At 37.1% G+C, this 18,592-nt stretch overlaps 1 protein-coding gene across 1 annotated transcript in view; it reads right to left on the minus strand.

Moving 5' to 3' along the window:
- Positions 1–321: 321 nt before the first annotated feature.
- LOC142352930 (cathepsin G-like) overlaps positions 322–18,592 on the minus strand; it is a 41,440-nt gene continuing 23,169 nt past the window's right edge. The window contains exons 2-3 of the mRNA XM_075405087.1: positions 8,674–8,770; positions 322–622 (exon numbers count right to left, since the gene is read on the minus strand). Coding sequence (XP_075261202.1) covers positions 322–622; positions 8,674–8,770 — 398 coding nt within the window. The remainder of the gene's footprint in view (positions 623–8,673; positions 8,771–18,592) is intronic.

Here is an 18,592-nt window from a genome sequence, read left to right on the forward strand (position 1 = left end):
GCGTAGATTTCATATAGATTTTTGTTTCTATATCCAAGATCTTGCATAAATTCAATGCTGACACCTCTGTCTGTTATAATCGAATCTCCTTAATGGATGGCACCGCATCTACCAATGTGCCACTGTTCCTTAATTTGCTTATGAACCGCATTCTTTATAAATAGGACTGTATTATAATCAAATATAATTATGTAAGATCAAAGCTCTGCCTACGTAGATCTTACTTAAAATCACTGCATTCAAAGCCAATTTTTGCGTTTCATGGCTTTGACAAGTAGGGCCGGATTTTTATTCTACCAAATAACTAATATCTTAAAGCTGTTAATTTTTTGTGCGCTGGAAACTTTCAATTTGTTTTGGAAGAATTCCACAGTTTGATTTGTCGGTCTTCTCCTTGAGAATGGTCTCTTGTAAGGTTTTTGCCCTTTCACCTGACTTCGTAACTCCCATTCCAATGAAAGTGTATTTTCCATCAACAGCCAAGTTATTTTTCGTGCACATTTCGAGAGCAGTCGCTTCCATATTTGTCGTCTCTCTTTCTAATTTGACAAGAGAAATGTCGTTACGAAAAACGAATTTCTCATCCTTCTCAAATCTCCCAGAGAACTTTTTACTTTTGAAACTGAAAAAAATGAGTAAGTGTAAGAGTTAAGTTCAAAATTTTAAAGATTCGAAAGAATTTGAGATAGGAGAATGAGTTTGCCACAAAATTACGACATTTCTTCAATTGCAGTGTTAACTATCATAGTAAAGTTTGGCAACAATTTAATTTCATGAAAAGTATTTTTTGAGAGAGAGAGCATCTTGTTTTTCTAATTCATAGCGCTATTGTAGCTCAGAATATAAATACAAAAACTATTATGCCCTAAACACTGTTCATTAGAATTTCTTCATTTCTTCCTTTTATCTAAATGGGGATTCTAAAAATAAACCGATTACATTTGGAGAAATAATGAATTCAATTTTTAAGGAACTATAGGTATTGCAATTATTTTCTGAGCTTCAACAACGCAATGCCATTATAAACATGTCGTTCTCAAGAGAAATTAAACAAAGTTTAATAACCCACCTCAAGTTTTTGGTAACTTTTAATTCCATTTTTGCTTTTAAATCTTTACTCAAATAATCAAATCAATATTTAGACACCCAGGTATCTCATTGAAATAAACCAATTACAAGAAATGTTAATCTTCCTTGCTCATAACTGAAAATGCCATTATTTATACATAAGTTGTAACATAAGTCCAATCCCAAATTGACCAGAAGAAAAACAAATTTAATACCATATAACACTATATATGGTTTTTACGCACACTTGCTAAGCATAGAATGACAAAAAAAAAATCTGACAAAGATTCCACAAGACCACCTAAAGTTCCAAAGCAACTTTTCGGTGCACGAATAGTCAAAATTCAATAGTTGACTTTTATGGTACCTTTCTTCTCATAAAAAGCAATTCATGGTTACAAATTTTCCATAAAAATTGCTCTTATTAAAATTACCCATACATTATGGTACCTAAAATTTTGACTTATTTGAACAAGGCAAGGCATCGTTCGCCTCATAATTTTTCCCACTATGATATTTAAGAATTCTGATAAGTTTTTTACAATTTACAAATTTTTTATCAGAGTTAGAAGTTCTTACAAGCTAACCACCCGACTTAAAATGCCTTATCAGTAAATCATTTGAATTACAAGAAACCTATACGACATATCTCATCATCCCATAAGAGTTTATTTTTCGACAGAAAGATTCTTCTAATTGAAATTTCAAAATTTGAGAGGATGAACCTTCTGCAAAAATTGAAATATTATATAAGAAAAGTAAGGTTATGTTTGAAAGCGCAACAGGAATTCGCCATGTGATTAAGCAAAATGGATAATTATATCTAGTATCTGCGGTTAAGAAAATCAATAGATGAACCTAAAAAATAGGCAGCTGGTGCCAAAGTGAAAAACAATTGAATAAAAAGAGAAGATGAAACGGTATTTCAATTTGATTTGATTACTAAGTTAATTGCATTATGGTAAGAGACAAAGAACACTTTTGGTTTAGCTGAATTAATTGAAAAATGAAATTTAAAGTTCAAGTTTCCCTTTAAAATGTTGCGTGAAACTATATTTATGTATAGACAAGAAACAGTCGCGTCAACACCCGCGACTATTTCTTGTCTACATTGAGCCTTAAACAAAAAGCATGCTCTAGCAAAAAACAGCCAAGTCTTTTAACCATCAAGATGTAAGTTCTTAAAAGTAAACCAACGTTTGTACAAAGTTTTATTAAATAAAATTTTATAAAATAACCATCCCTTCTCGACCCGGGAGATCAAAAAAGAGCAGAAAAATCGGATACTTTTTGCATAACCAGAGATTGAAAATTGGATTGAGTTTAAATGCAAGATATTGTCTTCAAGATAGAGCTTTTTTATGATTCTTTTTTATGATGGCGATGCGAAAGCGGACTTAATTGTTTCAAGAATTTTTTTTTCAGCTTTAGGGTCTTCACTAGACACGAAGGGTCGATCACACTTACAACCAGTATAGTGTTGTCTCCCCTGCTCTCTACTTTCAATATACCGTGTGTCACAAAACGTTGCCTTGCTTAGTCGAGATCAAAATTAACTCTCCCGAAACTGGAAGGCAATCACTTCAAGAACAAAATTCTTGTTTTCATGTCAATACTCCTACATTATTTGCACTCTCTTCTCCTTCGGAGTTCAAATTGAAAATTGAATTTAAAATATTTTCTAATTCAAAGTTGAGTTTGCGCTGCCATCTGATGAGTCAGACTACACAAAAAGCCCAGGTCTAGAGCTCCACTTATGAAAAGACTTTAAAAGTCTAGTGGGGAGGGGATTCATTTTTAATATTCACAGGTTCAATATTGACTATTGGAAATTAAAACTGCAAAATGTACAGTATTTGTAGTGTAGATAGACTCACGTTAATCTTTTTTTTTGGACTAAAAATTTGTTAGCGATAAGAGAGTTTCACTACAACTGTCCCAATAAAAGAAAATTGATATTAACAAAATTACCAGAATCACTTTTTTGAAAGAGAACTTCAAGCGGTGGACATAACGCCGCACAGGATTACCCCAACCGTCACTGGAAAATCGGTTCTACCTGTATATATCTTATTCGTTTTTCTTATTTTTGTACATTGAAAAAAAATCAATATTGCGAAAAATAGATTCTTTCAACAAACCGGCCAAAATTTCAGGAAATTGAGCCAGCCGCATCCGCAAAAGTCTCCGAGATATAACCGCGGAATTGACATACAAGATGTGTACCGTATTTTTCGCGCTATGTAACACAATTGTGCTCAATTCAGGGTTACATTTTTTGCACTCAACGTATCAGGTTCAGCGATGAGTTAACCAAATTTTTGCACAGAATTTATATATCAGCAGTTGTGTCTAATTTTAAAAGTGGTTTGAAGCTTTTTAATTGATAGCAGGTAAAAAGAACAAAAATGCTTTAAAGCCTAAAAATATACCATAGGTCCCAAATTTACCGCAATGTTTTCATTTGATTTGAATTGAAGATCTGCAAATGGGATTGATATCATCAATCTCTTCCGAAGCTTTTTTGTCTATTCTGTGCGTTTTTCAGAAAAAATTCAGATATACTGGATAAGATTTGCTATTATTTTGATACGGTAAAAAAAATAATTTTGTGTTGAAACGGCGTGAAGGATCTTCTGGAGATTCGAATAAATAAAAGAAGAAAAGAGAGCACTAAATTGAATGCTAAAAAAATTTTACGGGTGTCTTCCATTTTTCTGAAAATACCTCTATTCTTTTTGCGTCTTCTTACAGGTGTCTATCATTTCAATCCCTCCGTTCTGTGTCTGTTTACGAATGTTGCGCTTTATTTCCCAAACAATCCCTTCGTTCTGCTTCTTTACTATTCTCCATCAATTCTTCTCTGAAAAATTCATCCATTCAGCGTCATTTTGCAGGTGTCTATCTATATGTGAAAAGGTATCTATCTGAAAATACCTATCTTTTTGGTCTTTTTGAAGGTGTCTATCAGTTCTCTCTGAAAAATCTCTCTCTTCTGCATCTTTTAACAGGTGTTTGTTCGTATATTCATTTCTTTCACACTGACATTTACAATTCTGCGTCTTTCTGGTACACTTAAAGGAACTCAAAAATTTTAAAGAGGAAATAAACGGCAAAAAAAATTAAGGAGAAAAATTTTGTTAATAATGGCTCTTGGCGTTCCAGGGAATCCGATAGCAAATAGTCTCGTCCTCTTCTTTTTCCTTGTCTGGTTTTCCTTATCTCCCAGTTTTTTTCTCCGGGAAATGCAACAGACTACTCTAAATATATTTTACAATTCTCGAAAACAAATTCCTTGGAGATTGGTCCCGTAAGTTTTCCAGGTCTACGTGGCAGAAGGCCCAGGATCCAAGCAAGATTTCAAAAAACAATTTCATTGGTTCTTAGTCGAGGAACATCATTTTTATCGAATAATATCACATTCGCAATATTTCGAAAATCAATTTTAATTTTTCCCCCGAAAAATATATCCATTCAGCTTCTTTTTTGGTGTGTCTTGTTATGTGTCTGTTGATAATCGTGGATTGCAATATATCTGTTTTTTTCTGAGAACATCCCTCGATTGTTCCTAAATGAATATTGAGACGTTTAAACTGTTCAAAATTCTTAAAGAACAAAATTGTATAAAGGACAAGCTGATGAAAGTGTTTTTGTAATCATTTCATAGACACTAGGTTCAAAAACTTAAAAGACGGGTTTGATTTCTAATTGAGATTTTATGCTTAATATGAGTTGTTTGGCTTTTTTATCTCGCTGAATGTTCCTTTGGGATGTTCCCAGGTGATGTCATTTGTTTGCTTTGGATTGTCAATTGGGTCTGTGTTGATTCCTTTTTGGTAGTGTTTTGCCGATTGCCGAACCACAAAACAAACATCTTTTGTATCAATTCATCCGCATTGGTGATCAAATTGGTATATTTATCTCAGCCCTTTTTAGTATTGTAAAAATCACTTTCTCATGTCCAATTTCTAAAGCTTTAAATCACTTTTTTATGCTAAAAAGTGCGCACTAAATCAGGCTTGATTGCAGTTTAGAGATATATTCAATAGGAAAAAAAGATAGTTTTACTGAGAAAAATTGTACCACTAGACTTGTCACCTAATTTCAAAATTAAAAGTATATCAATTTCGCAAAAACTTGTGTCCTATTATTGCTGATTTTCTGCTTCTATTTTTTGCACGAATTTTACTGCGGCGGAATTTTTGGGGTACTTTTGCATCGTAATATTCGGCCTGTTACTGCGAGCTGAAATCAAGGTTGAAATTCAAGCGTTTTTATCACCCTTGTACAAGGTAAAAGTAGCTATCAAAAGTCCCCAAAAAATACCAAATTTTTTGTTTATCAAAAAACTTTGAGGCGCTATTCATCCACGCTGCTTCGTCGGGGGTGGAGTTTACATCGACTGTCGATCTGATACCCCAATTGACAGTCGACACAAACTCCACCTTTAAGAAACATTTTAACTTCCACACCGTTCCAGAGGAAGAGCACGTATGTCCAGACTTTCGTGCTTGCATTTTTTCCACACCGTGTAATTTTGAGCATACAAAACCCCTGGTGCGTTCATTTTGATCACGACATAGACTTCCGGCCTGGGGAGTCAACGTTTAAACATGCTTTTCTCATCCCGGGCCGACCTGTCAAGGCTAATAAACGCAAAATAGTGTAAGATTGGCAGTGAAGGCGTTGAAATTATGGAAGATCTACGCTTGAGCTTAGATCTTGCACAATTTCGCGTTTCTAAGCGTAGATCTTAAATAACTTTGCGTTGATTTTAGCATAGATCTTACATATTTTTGTGTTGAATTTAGCCTATATATTTTCTTAACAAAAATTTTACTTAAAATCTTCGCTTGAAAACGCAAATATATGAGCAAATCACGCTTAGCAACGTGATGATACAGTCGGGTTTATGAGGATAGTGGTACCTTAGGAAACTAAGGTACTGTGGCACTGTGGTAGAATAAGCGCCAAGTACGGGGTTCGAGTCTCACAGGCAAAGTCTAGGGGTCCAATTCATACAAAATCAATCCTAAATCCCACGCAAAAATACCTAAGATCTACGTATGCTTAAACACGCGAAACTATGTAAGATAAACCGTTACTAGCGTTGACATTGTAGAAAACTCGACGAGTTTTCTTTTCTTATTTTTGCGTTGAATGCGTTTAGTTTTGAGTCGAAAGTTCAAAGTTTTCGGCGCAAAATTGTGTAAAAAGGAGCGGTTGAATTCCAATTATCTTACATTGTATTTCAAATTATTTTTGCATCTGTTTAATTTTTAGAACTAAGAGTTCCAATCCCCATTGTATTTTCAGAATAATTGCTCTTGTCGAATGTACACTATCTCGAAGTGGGGGTAATTTCCCGGTCTGAAATTTCAAGCATAACAGGGAGCATAAGCCCAGCTTCATTGTTCAAACTGTAACAGTCAGGAGAAATTTTTGCCGGTTTTTCTGCTAACTCAAAACAATTATAAGATTTTATAGCAAACATTCCAACATTACAAGACGCCAAGATTTTCAAAAAAATATTAACTGCTATTGGCAAACTTTTCTTGCAATTAGCTACCAAAAATTCAAGCAAAAATTGTAATCATTTTTGAGGCAAAACCGTAAATTTAATAATCATGAACTGTTGTCTTTTTATAACCAAATTACGATTGACCCAAAGTCTGGTCATACCAAAAACGTGGTCGACCCTGACTCTTTTCATAAGTCAACCCATTTCCAATTCAGAGCTAGCTTGGTCGACAAAGTTTTTTCAAATGTCTCTTTCACAAAATAAATGGTGCATTACTTAGAGTCATATAAATCAATGACCACCACAAGGAGTAAAACAAAAACTGATTTGCTTGGACCTTCAACCCCGATACATTTTAGTCAACAAATAATCGACCACGACACTTATCGTTCAACGCATGGTCAACCAACTTTTGTCTAACCCATGTTCAACCCCTACCCCCTACCCATAAGACCGACCGCAAGTTTTTTCACGTCCAATATCGGTTAACTTCCATCTTCTCTTAAATCGACACCTCGACAAGGTTATGACCCGTGTTAATATTTACCCCAAAAAATATATATAATTAGGGGGCTAATTGGGGGATTTTAAGCCAATTCCCATCAAAACCCTAACATAATTTTGGGGGGTAAGAGGGTTAAATCGATGCAAGAATGGGTGTAATGGGGGTATTGGAGGGAAAGATGCAAGGTTAGGGGGCAATGGAGGTTGAACGATGCAAGAGCAGGGGGCAGGAGATTCATTACACTCTCACTCTTGCGTCGGCTTCGTTTTAACCCCACCCATTACCCCCATTCTTGCGTCGTTTTACCCCCATAATCCCTCCATCCACAGTTGTATCGGTTTACCAATCATTACATCCTACTTTTGCATCATTTTACCCCCTTGGCAACCCTCTCTTATGTTGTTTTACCTCCATGATCGCAGAGTGGCAGCCTTGTACCCACAACTTCTGTCTAATAGTTCCCACTTACTCCCCATTAGCCGCTAACCTTACATCGTTCCCCCCCCACCTAAATTCAACCCCCTAATCTTGCAGTTTTTTTGGGGGGGAGGGCAATTTTTAGGGGGATAAAAACTAAAAATTCCTCCATTACCCCGCATTACGCCCATTTTCACCCAATACCCTCCTAACCTTACATCGTTTTACACCCCTAAATTACCCTCTAATCTTACATAATTTTGAGGGTAATTTTTTGGGGATAAAATTTTAAATTTCCCTTCATTACAATCCACTAGCCCCCTAATCTTTATTCGTTTTACCCCCTAAAATTACCCAGCTACTCTTAGATCTTGTTGGGGTAATTTTTTGTTGGGGGGGGGGGGTAAAATCTTACGATCCCCCCTACCCTACTCCCCATTACCCCTATACTCACAATGTTTTACCCCGCTAAATTTATCCCCTAATCTCACAAATTTTTTGAGGGAGAGGGGAATGTTTCGGGGGATCTAATTACCCCCCGCTATCCCCATTACCCTCCAATACCCCTTTAATCGTTTTACACCTCATAGACAATTATGCCCTTCCCGGGTTGAGGTCGTGGAAGTATGAACCAGACGATCCAGACACAAAACACCCATGACTCGACAGTCCAGACAATAATTGGAGTATGAATCGAAACTCCGGGAAATTGTGCGAAATTGTGCGAAATAGCGCGAACAATCAGAAATTGTTCGACAGTGGTTCGACAAACCAGACAGTGCGAAACTGCGCGACAGTCAGTCAATAGACCAGACACTAAGAGAATTATTAACACACTTGGACACGCAGACACGCATGACACACCACACACACATAAACAATTCACCCACACACACACACACACGCACACAAGACCGGGTCATTGTTCTGAAATACCAGATATATGATTCGACTTACCGGGTCATTAACTTCTTCCGGGTCCGTGTATTTAACGACCCGGAATGACACCCCCCCCCCAGACGACGTTTTGTCGAGTCATAATTCTACCACCTCGCCCCGGGTTACATTTACATCAGTTTGGGATAATCATGGTGCGGTAATTTCGACACGGGTTATAGAGATAAATTTCACAGAATAATTTATCAATAGTCAAAGCAGTTACCCGTGTGCGTCCGTGTGTCTATAAACCCGGATAGCCGTCTTTGACCGAAGTCCAGGATCCTCTTGACGGAAGTCACCGAAATAGGCCGTGAGAACCCCTAAATCCAAAATTCACATATAGATAACATTTCGTCAAAGTGGACAGATTCATTTGGCTGGTTATGATCAAAAATGAAAGCTGCGGTGCTCAGATTAGCCATACTGAAACATTTGCGAACATATGACCAAAAAAAAAACAAGCAGAAAACATAAGACATATAACCATAATTAAGCCAGAGCGATCAAAAATTTGGATGATACATCGATAGCAGTTGTCATTTATTCTAGTTTTGGCCCGTACTTAACGCTAATTCAATATAAGTACTGGGCAAGTCTAATTTCAAGGCTAGCTATCAGTACTGATTCAGAGCTATGATCATAACACATTTAAGACTCGTCAGACTTGGCAAAGACTTGGCAAGTCTGTGGTATGGGTGTACAACTGAGGGAATCAATTGTGGCGCTAAATCCATTAATTTTATTTTGGACTAAATTTAGTTCAATTTCAGTCAATTCGTTGTTAATTTTATTCAATCCTAATTTTGAAGATCAAACCTTCCTGTTCATACTTCAAAATTATTTACTCAAGAGTTATGATTTAATGTCTGTTCATGTCGTCTACTATTCTATGTTGCTTGATCAAATTGATGATCAAATTTAAGTAAAATTTCGGTATTCATTCTCGCTAATCTCAATTCAGTTGAACCTCCTTCATTCGAATTTCGCTCTACGGAACGCTCAATTCTAGATAGCTGTATTAGGTAATAGTTCGCTAAGCGAAATATTAGTTAAAAAGCAAACGCTGCATTCGCAAGGAGATTACCATTGAAAAGTGGTGTTCAAATAGAATTAATTTCAAAAGTAAAATTTGTTGGTGTAATCGCACCGCGAAAGCATTCAAAATTCAGACCCATCTATTTAGGTAATTCGCCTAGCAAAACACTCTCAATTACGGAAATCATTTTCTGTGTGACATGGCGCAGTCAGTCCGCGAATCTCGCAAGACACCACTTTCAATCGAATTCTTTTGGGGAGCGTGCTACATCAGAACCCCCAATACGATGGGAGAAGTGGCAAATCCAGGTAAAGTTAGCAATTCTCGCACGAGAGAACATAACGATGGAGATGGATTCCCAACTACAAATGAAGCCGACCCACGTTCGACCGCCACCAGAATCAAAATACGAAATGGCTATTGAGGACGCCATCAAACAAACCGAACAGTCAAATTCGTAATAATCAGTTGAAACTCCAATGGGAATTGAAATGTCAAAAACTTACAGAAGCAGGCATATTGTGTGGTGACAGGCCGTGGAAACTATGTGACCAGAAGTGTGGCTATATTCTTCAACTCAGCATTGGAACAGATGGACGACGTCTCTTGACGCAGAAATTTCGTCATGACAATATTTACGATCTCTCAACTACAAAACTCTTGGAAATGATGGAAATAGCCTTCATTCAACCCCGGAATATCACTTTTGATTGCTATGTCTTCTTTTCGAAAAAACAAAAGAAGTGTGAGACGGTGAAGCAATTCCACAGTGTCCTCAATGAGTTGACAGAAAACTGTGACTTCGAAAACCGCGAGGAAGTGATCATTGGAGACATCTTCATCACCAATATGCTTGACGATGATATACAACGAGAAATCCTTCGAGATACAGTGGAACGTGAAAAAGCTCTACGTATTGCAGTCAACATGGAGATGGTTCATCAAAACCCGCAACGAATATCTTACAACAACAACAACTTCAACAGCAGCAGCGCAATTAATGCAATACAACAATTCAGTAGATATCGCGGAGATAAATTCAATAGTGCTGGTTTATGTAGAGGCTGTGGCCAGCATTGGACATCAACACATCGTCAGGTTTCCCCTGCTTTGGGTAAGAAGTGTAATCATTATGGTTTGCTCAATCATTTTGCAAAGGTATGTCGGAAAAATTTGAATAATCCAAAAAATTGTCGACAAGATACTCGCATCAATAACGCAGAAAATTCTGAAACTACGGAACAATCAGAGAGTAAAAATGTAAATTTTGTAAACCATATGAGCAGTATAATTCTGAAAACGATTTGTCAAACGATAACTATGTTGCAATGGTGGAACCTCTTAATGCGTCCCCAATCGTTCTGCAAAGTATAACAATAACGATTGGTAATACCGACTGTCATTTGCTTCTTGATTTTGGTAGTGGGTGCACTATTACAAATATGTCACTTGAAAAACAAATAATGTTCAATTGTATACAAGCAAAAAAACCAGAGAAAAAACCAATCGAACTGAAATCTTTCTCTAACGATATAGTTGAAACTTTAGGATCTGCGAAAACAGTAGTTAGTCGTAATGATTGGAAAATTCCTAAAACGAAAGTAACAGTGGTTGCAGAGGGTTTTTGACCTATCCTGGGACGTAATTTTTTTCGTCGGAATAACAATTTCACAAAAGCTTTGTCCAAAAAACGAAGAAAATACAATTGAAACACTTTGTGCAATAAAACAATCACTAGCGAAAGAATTTCCAGAATTAATTTCGAGAATTGAAAAGTGAAAAAATCATACGATCAACTCCAAATTTTATAGAAACTATCATGTCACCCATCAAAATGGAGAAAAGTACCAATTCACCTTCAGCCGAGAGTAAAAATCGAACTCGAAAAATTGTTAATTAGAAAATTATTAAATTGTTCCGACCAGTTTTTCATTTTGCCAGTTGATATTACGGTCAAAAAGAGCCAATCAATCAAAATAGTTTTGGACTCAAAAAATCTGAATAAAGCAATTCACAAGAATAAGTACCAAATGCCAAATATCGATTCCGTAATACAAACTTTCTCTCAAACACTGTCAAACGCGCCGCAAGAGACGGCCTATTTTACAACATAAGATTTGCAGTACGCATACAGTCAACTTAATGTTCATACTGATAGGGCCCGCCATGATAATTTTAATATTTTCAGCGTTGATATGACATGCACTTATAGCTTCAAAACATGCTTCTCTGGGCTAACGGTTATGCCGGCAGAATTTCAGAAAGTTATAGTGATTAGAGGTAGAATCGAAAATCATCTCGACCTTGTGAGAAAAAGTTTAGTGAAACTCCATCAGAAAAATCTTCGCATTAAATTAGCTAAATGTCATTTCGTAACCGATCAAAATGAATGGTTCGGTCATCGTATTACACAGCCTTGGATCTGTACATCGTTTAGGTGAATTCATACCAAATTTTGTGTAACAACTGTGTTACCCTCACCAACCTCTAAAAAGGAAAAAACTAAATTTGTTTGGACTGATGTGCATGAACAACACTTTAAAATAATTAAATCAAAAATTGCTGAAGCAACAGAAAACAAACATCTCAGTCCGGATCATGAAACAAGTTTAAATTGCAACGCATCTCGGAAAGGCTTAGGTTGTGCGTTAGAACAACGAACTCCGGACGGCTGGCATACAGTCGCTTTGGCCTCACGTTTCTTAAATTCTGTTGAAGAAGGACATAGAATTAACGAACTTGAACTATTGGGTGTAGTTTGGTCAATAGAACATTTTAAATACTATCTTGACGGTAAACTTTTTACTGTTATAATGGATCACAGAGCCTTGTTGTCGACTTACACTATTGTTTGACCGGCTTTTACCTTTTGATTTTTTGATATATCATCTTCTTGTTTCGAAAATGGGCTTAGTAGATTACCTTTTACGTAAACCCCGGCAAAAAACTGTTATTATCTCCACTTATGAAAAATGTATAGTTGCCAAATTAGACGCTATTAAATGCAGTGCAAAACGTTTTCTATTGAATGCGGAAAATTATAATGATTTTTCGGCAATAAATCCGGGTATGAAAATGGCCGCAAAAATTCCACATTCCATCGACAATTTATGCAGTGAATTCGCACCGAAAAATTGCAAATATTCCAAAACTACGAAAAATGATAACACAATTCGCGAATTAACACAAAATAACTCTCATTCTTCTAACATAATTGAGACTACAAACATTACTTATTCGCTTTTTGCCTTGAATCGCCCCAGCAATCAGTTGAAACAACTTTTCTCAATTTTTAAACAATTTGCTAATACTTTTCAAACCGTATTAATGATGTCTCAATCCGAAGAAGAAACGCTTTCAAAAAAAACCGGAAAACACCATCGAAAATTCGCTTTGCAGATGAAGCAGGCCCTTCCACAGCCCCATCAGCGCCAGCAGACCCTCAACACCAGGTACAGACACAAAAACCGTGACAACAACATCCAGCGACGACTTATATACAGATGCTTTTAACTTTGCCCTATCAACAATTTTTTCAAGTACACTCATGGCCAGCCTGACATCAAAATATGAAATATTCAAAAAAGTGCGAGACTGTGTAATCACAGAAAATGAAGATCGTTGCCGCCAGATTAACCCATAAAGACACAGTTTTTGGAAGGATCCTCATGCGAAGAATGGCTGTGTATGTGTTGACGATCAAATCGCCATCCCCAACATAATCAAAGATGCGTATGTAGAAGCAATTCACGCCATACATCCAGGGAGTTGGGAGTTGACAGACATGGCTGTGCACGCATGGTGGCCGTTCATGCATCAAAATCTTCCTTCCAAAACGGCTAAATGTAACCCCTAAGACAAAATTGGTAAAAATTTAAAGTCTAGTTTACCTTCTAGCAAATGCGCAACACTAAAATTGTGCAAAGTACCAAATGAAAAAATTCAAATTGGTTCAGGCGGACCAATCTATATTGAAAAAAAAATCAAGAAGTTTATTTTCTGGCATGTATAGACCGTTTCTCTAAATTCCCTACAGCAGAGGTTTTTGACAGGACAAATGCACAAAATATATTGAAATTTTTTTAGGAATTTTTATTATTACATGGAATCTCTCCTACGATTAGATTAGATCAAGCACAATGCCAAATCGGTCAGCAAATTAAATCTTTTTGTAATCAAAATAATATTCAGTTTTATGAAGCCCCAACACATGATCACAGAGCAATTGGTTCAGTTGAGAGGTTAATACAAACAATCAAGAATCCATTAGCTTGTATTAAAACGGCGGCGCAAAACTGCTTTAAATTAAAAGCGTCAATAAATTCAATTTTTTTTCGACTCCGTATAGGCCGTCAAAAGACAATTAATCTTTAGCCTTTTGAAGCGCATTTTGGAAGAAAAGCTAACACACCTCTAAGCAATATTTCAACAGAACCCAGTCCTAAAACTTTTTCATTTCAACCAATTTTGAAAAAATATTTAGATAGGAGACAGTACGCTGGGACGAGCTCATACCAGATGAACAATGGGATAACGAGGCACGAAGTGACATTGAATTCGAAAAAGTAGAGATCAACTCAGTGAAGACGCGAGAAAACGCTGCAATGAGGACCCAGACATAGAATCCCGCATGATCCCTCATGCAGAAGTTGGTCTACATGTGCCAAGAAGAGAGGCTTCACTGACACTAAAGTTAGCAAAAAATGAAACCCAAATCAAAGCAATCAAAAAAGAGTTTGGACGAGTCACATGAGGTCTTGGCGCCGGGCTCGTCTGTCATAAAATCTATTGAACACTCTTCTATTATAGAAGAGCCAGGCAGAAGAGAAGTAGCTGTTAGAAACTCAGATCTTGCCAAATTCAGCACTAAAGCTGAAAGACAGACTTAAAATTTTATGCCGAACGAAGACCAAAAATTTCTTTGCAATCAAGACGCAATAGAATCAAATTTTTCAGTAGGCCCATGTTCACCCATTCAGGCGTACCCGATACAGTTTTATGTCTCCCCAAACTATGAAGGTCCAGAAATTATCAGGATACTCGGCGAGGCGGAATGTGTTTCTGAAAGTGTTTCAGATGAAAAATAAAACTAACTACAAACATTATTTTAGTATTATAGTAACTAGTAAATGTTTTGCTAATCTTTTGTTATAAACATACTTTTGATGTTTATTTTGCTGAGGAAGAAATGTGGTATAGATGTACAGTTGAGGGAATCAATTGTTGCGATAAATCCATTATTTTTACTTTAAACTTAATTTAGTTCAATTTCAGCCATTTCATTGTTAATTTTAATCATTCCTAATTTTGAAGATCAAATCTTCTTGTTCATACTTCTGAATATGTTAACTGAGGAGTTATGATTTAAAGTCTGTTCATGTCCTCTACTATTTTGTTTTGCCGCAACTTTCCTTTTGCAGTTGTAATGTGGCGTTATCACATTGATGATCAATTTTAAATAAAACTTAGATATTCGTTCTCTTTAATTTCAAATCAGTTGAATCTCTTTCATTCGAATTTCGCTTTTCGGAACGCTCAATTCTAGATAGCTAAATTAAGTAATAATTCACTAGGTGAAATATCAGTAAGCATTCGAAATTCAGACCAATTTATTTTGGAAATTCGCCAATCAAAACACTCTCTATCATGGAAATCGATTTCTGTATGACAAAGTGGAAGCCAAGTGCGAAAATAAAGTTCCGTGCGGTGATCGAACCACCGATCTCCATCTTCCTAGATGACTGTTGAAAATTTATATTTTGCGCCGTTAAAATATGCTTGAAAGAGGCAAATTTCAAGTGCGAAAGCGGGCAACTTATATTACATGAGATGATTTACAATTTCCCAGTACTGATTTACACTTGGAGTTCGGTACGGGGGTACATCAACCTGGAGTAAGGACGAGAATACATGATTCGATCTATTAATTGCTTGGAGGAATTACCCTCTCATATGTTAACTGAGCAGTGGGCATTTTAATTTAGTCACGCTCTTTTGAATACACGGGTCGAATGCCCTGCCATTTCGTTGTGGGAGCGGAGGGGGTTATTTTTTTGTCTATGGGGCTGCAATTGGAGCACTTTTGAGGAATTACCCCCTGAAACACATTTCGACGTAAGGGTGGGCTGCAATGGGCTGCAATGGGCCGCAATGGGAGAACTTTTGAGGAATTACCCACTGAAAAAAATTGCGATGTAAGAGTGGACTACAATGAACTGCAAGGGGAGGACGAATGTGGAACGAACCTAGCCCCTGAAAAAATTTGGGATGTAACAGTGGGCTGCAATGGGCTGCAATGGGTGGACTTTTGAGGAATTAGCCCCTGACATAAATTGCGATGCAAGACTGACCTGCAGTGGGCTGCAAGGGGAAGACTTTTGAAGAATAACCCTAGCCCCATCACAAAAAGTTTCGATGTAAGTGTGGGCTGCAAAGGGCTTCAATGAGATGACTTTTGAGTAATCACCCCAACGAAAATTTTGGTGTTAGAGTGGGCTTCATTAGGAAGACTTTTGAGGAGTTACCCCCCCCCCCCACGACCAAAAGTGCATTGTAAAAGTGGGCTGCAACGGGCTGCAATAGGAGGACTTCTGAGGAAATTACCCCAGACAAAAAGTGCGTTGCTAAAGTGGGCTGCAATGGTCTGCAATGGGAGGACTTTGAAGAACGAATCCCCGACAAAAAAGTCGTTGTAGGCGTGGGCTTTAATGGGTTGAAATGCAAGGGCTTTCGAGGATTGAGGAATTACCCTCGACCAAAAGCTGGTTGAAAAAGTGGGCTGCAATGTCAGGAATTTTTGAGGAATTACCCCCGACAGAAAGTGCGTTGCAGAAGTGGGCTGCATTGGTTTGCAATGGGAGGATTTTTGAGGAATTATCCCCTGACCAAAATTTCTTTACAAAAGAGCTGTCTGCAATGGGCTGCAATAGGAGAACTTTTAAGGATTCATCCCCGACAAAAAGTGCGTTGTGAGAGTTGACTGTTTTTGGCTGCAATGGCTGTGTCATTGAAGAAATTACTAACCCCTGCCGAAAATTGCAATTTAAGATTGGGCTGCAATGGGCTGCATTGGGCAGACTTTTGACAACTAATCTCGGAAAAAAAATGCGATGTAAATGTGGGCTGCAATGGGCTGCAATGGGATTATTTGAGGAATAACCCTCCTGAAGAGAACTGCGATGTAAAAGAGGGCTGCAATGGGCCGCAATGAGAAGACTTTTGAGGGAATAACCACCTGACCAAAATTGCTATTAAAGACTGGGCTGCATGATGGCTGAAATGGGAGAACTTTTGAGGAATTACCCCCCGACCAAAAGTGCGTTGTAAAAGTGGGCTGCAATGGGCTGCAACGTGAAGATTTTTGAGGATTTACCCCTGGCCAAAACTGCGATGTAATAATAGGCTACATTGGGCTGCATTGGGAGAACTTTCGTGCATTGACCCCCGTCAAAAAGTGTGTTGCAAAAGTGGGCTGCAATGGTCAGCAATGGGAGATTTTTTGAGGAGTACACCCTGACCAAAATTACGATGTAACAGTGCGCTGCAATGGGCTGCAACGGGAGGTTCTTTTGAGGAGTACTCCGTGAACAAAATTGCGATGTAAGAGTGCATTATTGCATCATTTCACTCCCATTAGCAGCTCATTCTGAGCTGCTTTTTCCTAAAAAAATATTCTCATTGCACTCTCACTCATACATTTTTTAGGTGGAAAAAATCGGCCCGCGTAATTCTAGGGTTTCATCGCATGTTGGTCCGATATACAAGTCCTTGTCTTGTACTTCCAATTGTATATCTTATAAACAGATACAAAATTTCATTATTTGTGTTCATTGCGTTCTTAATTTTAGGGCGAATATGTAAATAATTTAAATAGTAGAAGGAGTTTCCTATTATTACAAGCAGGAAAACAGTTTCAGTGTTGTAAAAAGAAGTACCCATATTTATAGCGAGAGAAGGAAAAATCAAATTTTCTAAATTTTTAAACTTTTTTTAATTAGACTATAAGGATACTGCTAGAAACGATACAAACAGAACGCATGATAAAAATTTGTGGAAACAAAGCTTTTTTTTGGTGATTATAGTGTTGCCGATTATTTTCATGGCAGCTTTTGCGTTTTAGTTCCAAAAGTTTGCATTGTTGTGTTGTCGAAACCTAGTCCGAATAAACCGAGACTTATACGACAGGTGTACTGGTGCATCTCCAGTATAATAGGACGGTAGCCTACCACTGCCAAGTCAATAAGTCAATGTTGGCCTAAACTGCGAAAGAACTTGCTGATTCTTTTGTGCTCAAAATTAGTTACCCCTAGTCCAGAAGACCGAACAAAAACGATGCAAGAAAAACTCGGTTTTCTACGTAAGAAAATGTCGATATCTTCGGTTTGATCGGTACGCTCGGTTTCAAGTGTACGAATTTGTCGCTATGTGTTCATTTTTCAAACAACTTCATATTCCGACAGTACTTTAGATACATTATGTAGTTAGGTTTTACTTGGGGAGAGTCTTGGCGTTTGCTGGGACTCAATTCTCCTATAGTTGCTTGTTTGTAGCTCCACCCGGATGACAAAGGATGAGGTAAACACCACCAGAAAAAATAGGAAAATTTTAAAAGATGGTTTTTCAAATCATAATGAAACATTTTTCCGACAATATTTCTTATCATCATCATTATTCAAAAAAATAACGATGCCAAATATCTCTTGCGTTTAAAAACGACGATACCGAATCTCTCTTACGTTCAAAACGACGATACCGAATATTTCCTAAGTATAAAGACGATAATACCGATTCCTTCTTATGTTTGAAAAACATTGATACCGGATCTTAATTATGTAAAATACCGAACAAAAAACCGACAATACGGACGATTTCTTAGGTTTAAAAACCGACAACTTCTCAACTAGGGACAAGCTGACAATAGTATGAATATGACTGACTGAAAACGGTCATTATCATGGTCATTATCAACGGTCAATAAAAATTTAAAAAAATACCCAAGAAATTGTCATGTACAAAATAGATGAAAAATTATTATTTCAATGTTTCCGAGAATATTATCTGACGGAAAAGCTGTACAAGAGATGTCTGTGAGTCGTTTCTGAAATGT

The sequence above is a fragment of the Convolutriloba macropyga genome, chromosome 14 (genome assembly GCF_964194025.1).
Source record: "Convolutriloba macropyga chromosome 14, txConMacr16.3, whole genome shotgun sequence".
NCBI classification, from domain to species: domain Eukaryota; kingdom Metazoa; phylum Xenacoelomorpha; order Acoela; family Convolutidae; genus Convolutriloba; species Convolutriloba macropyga.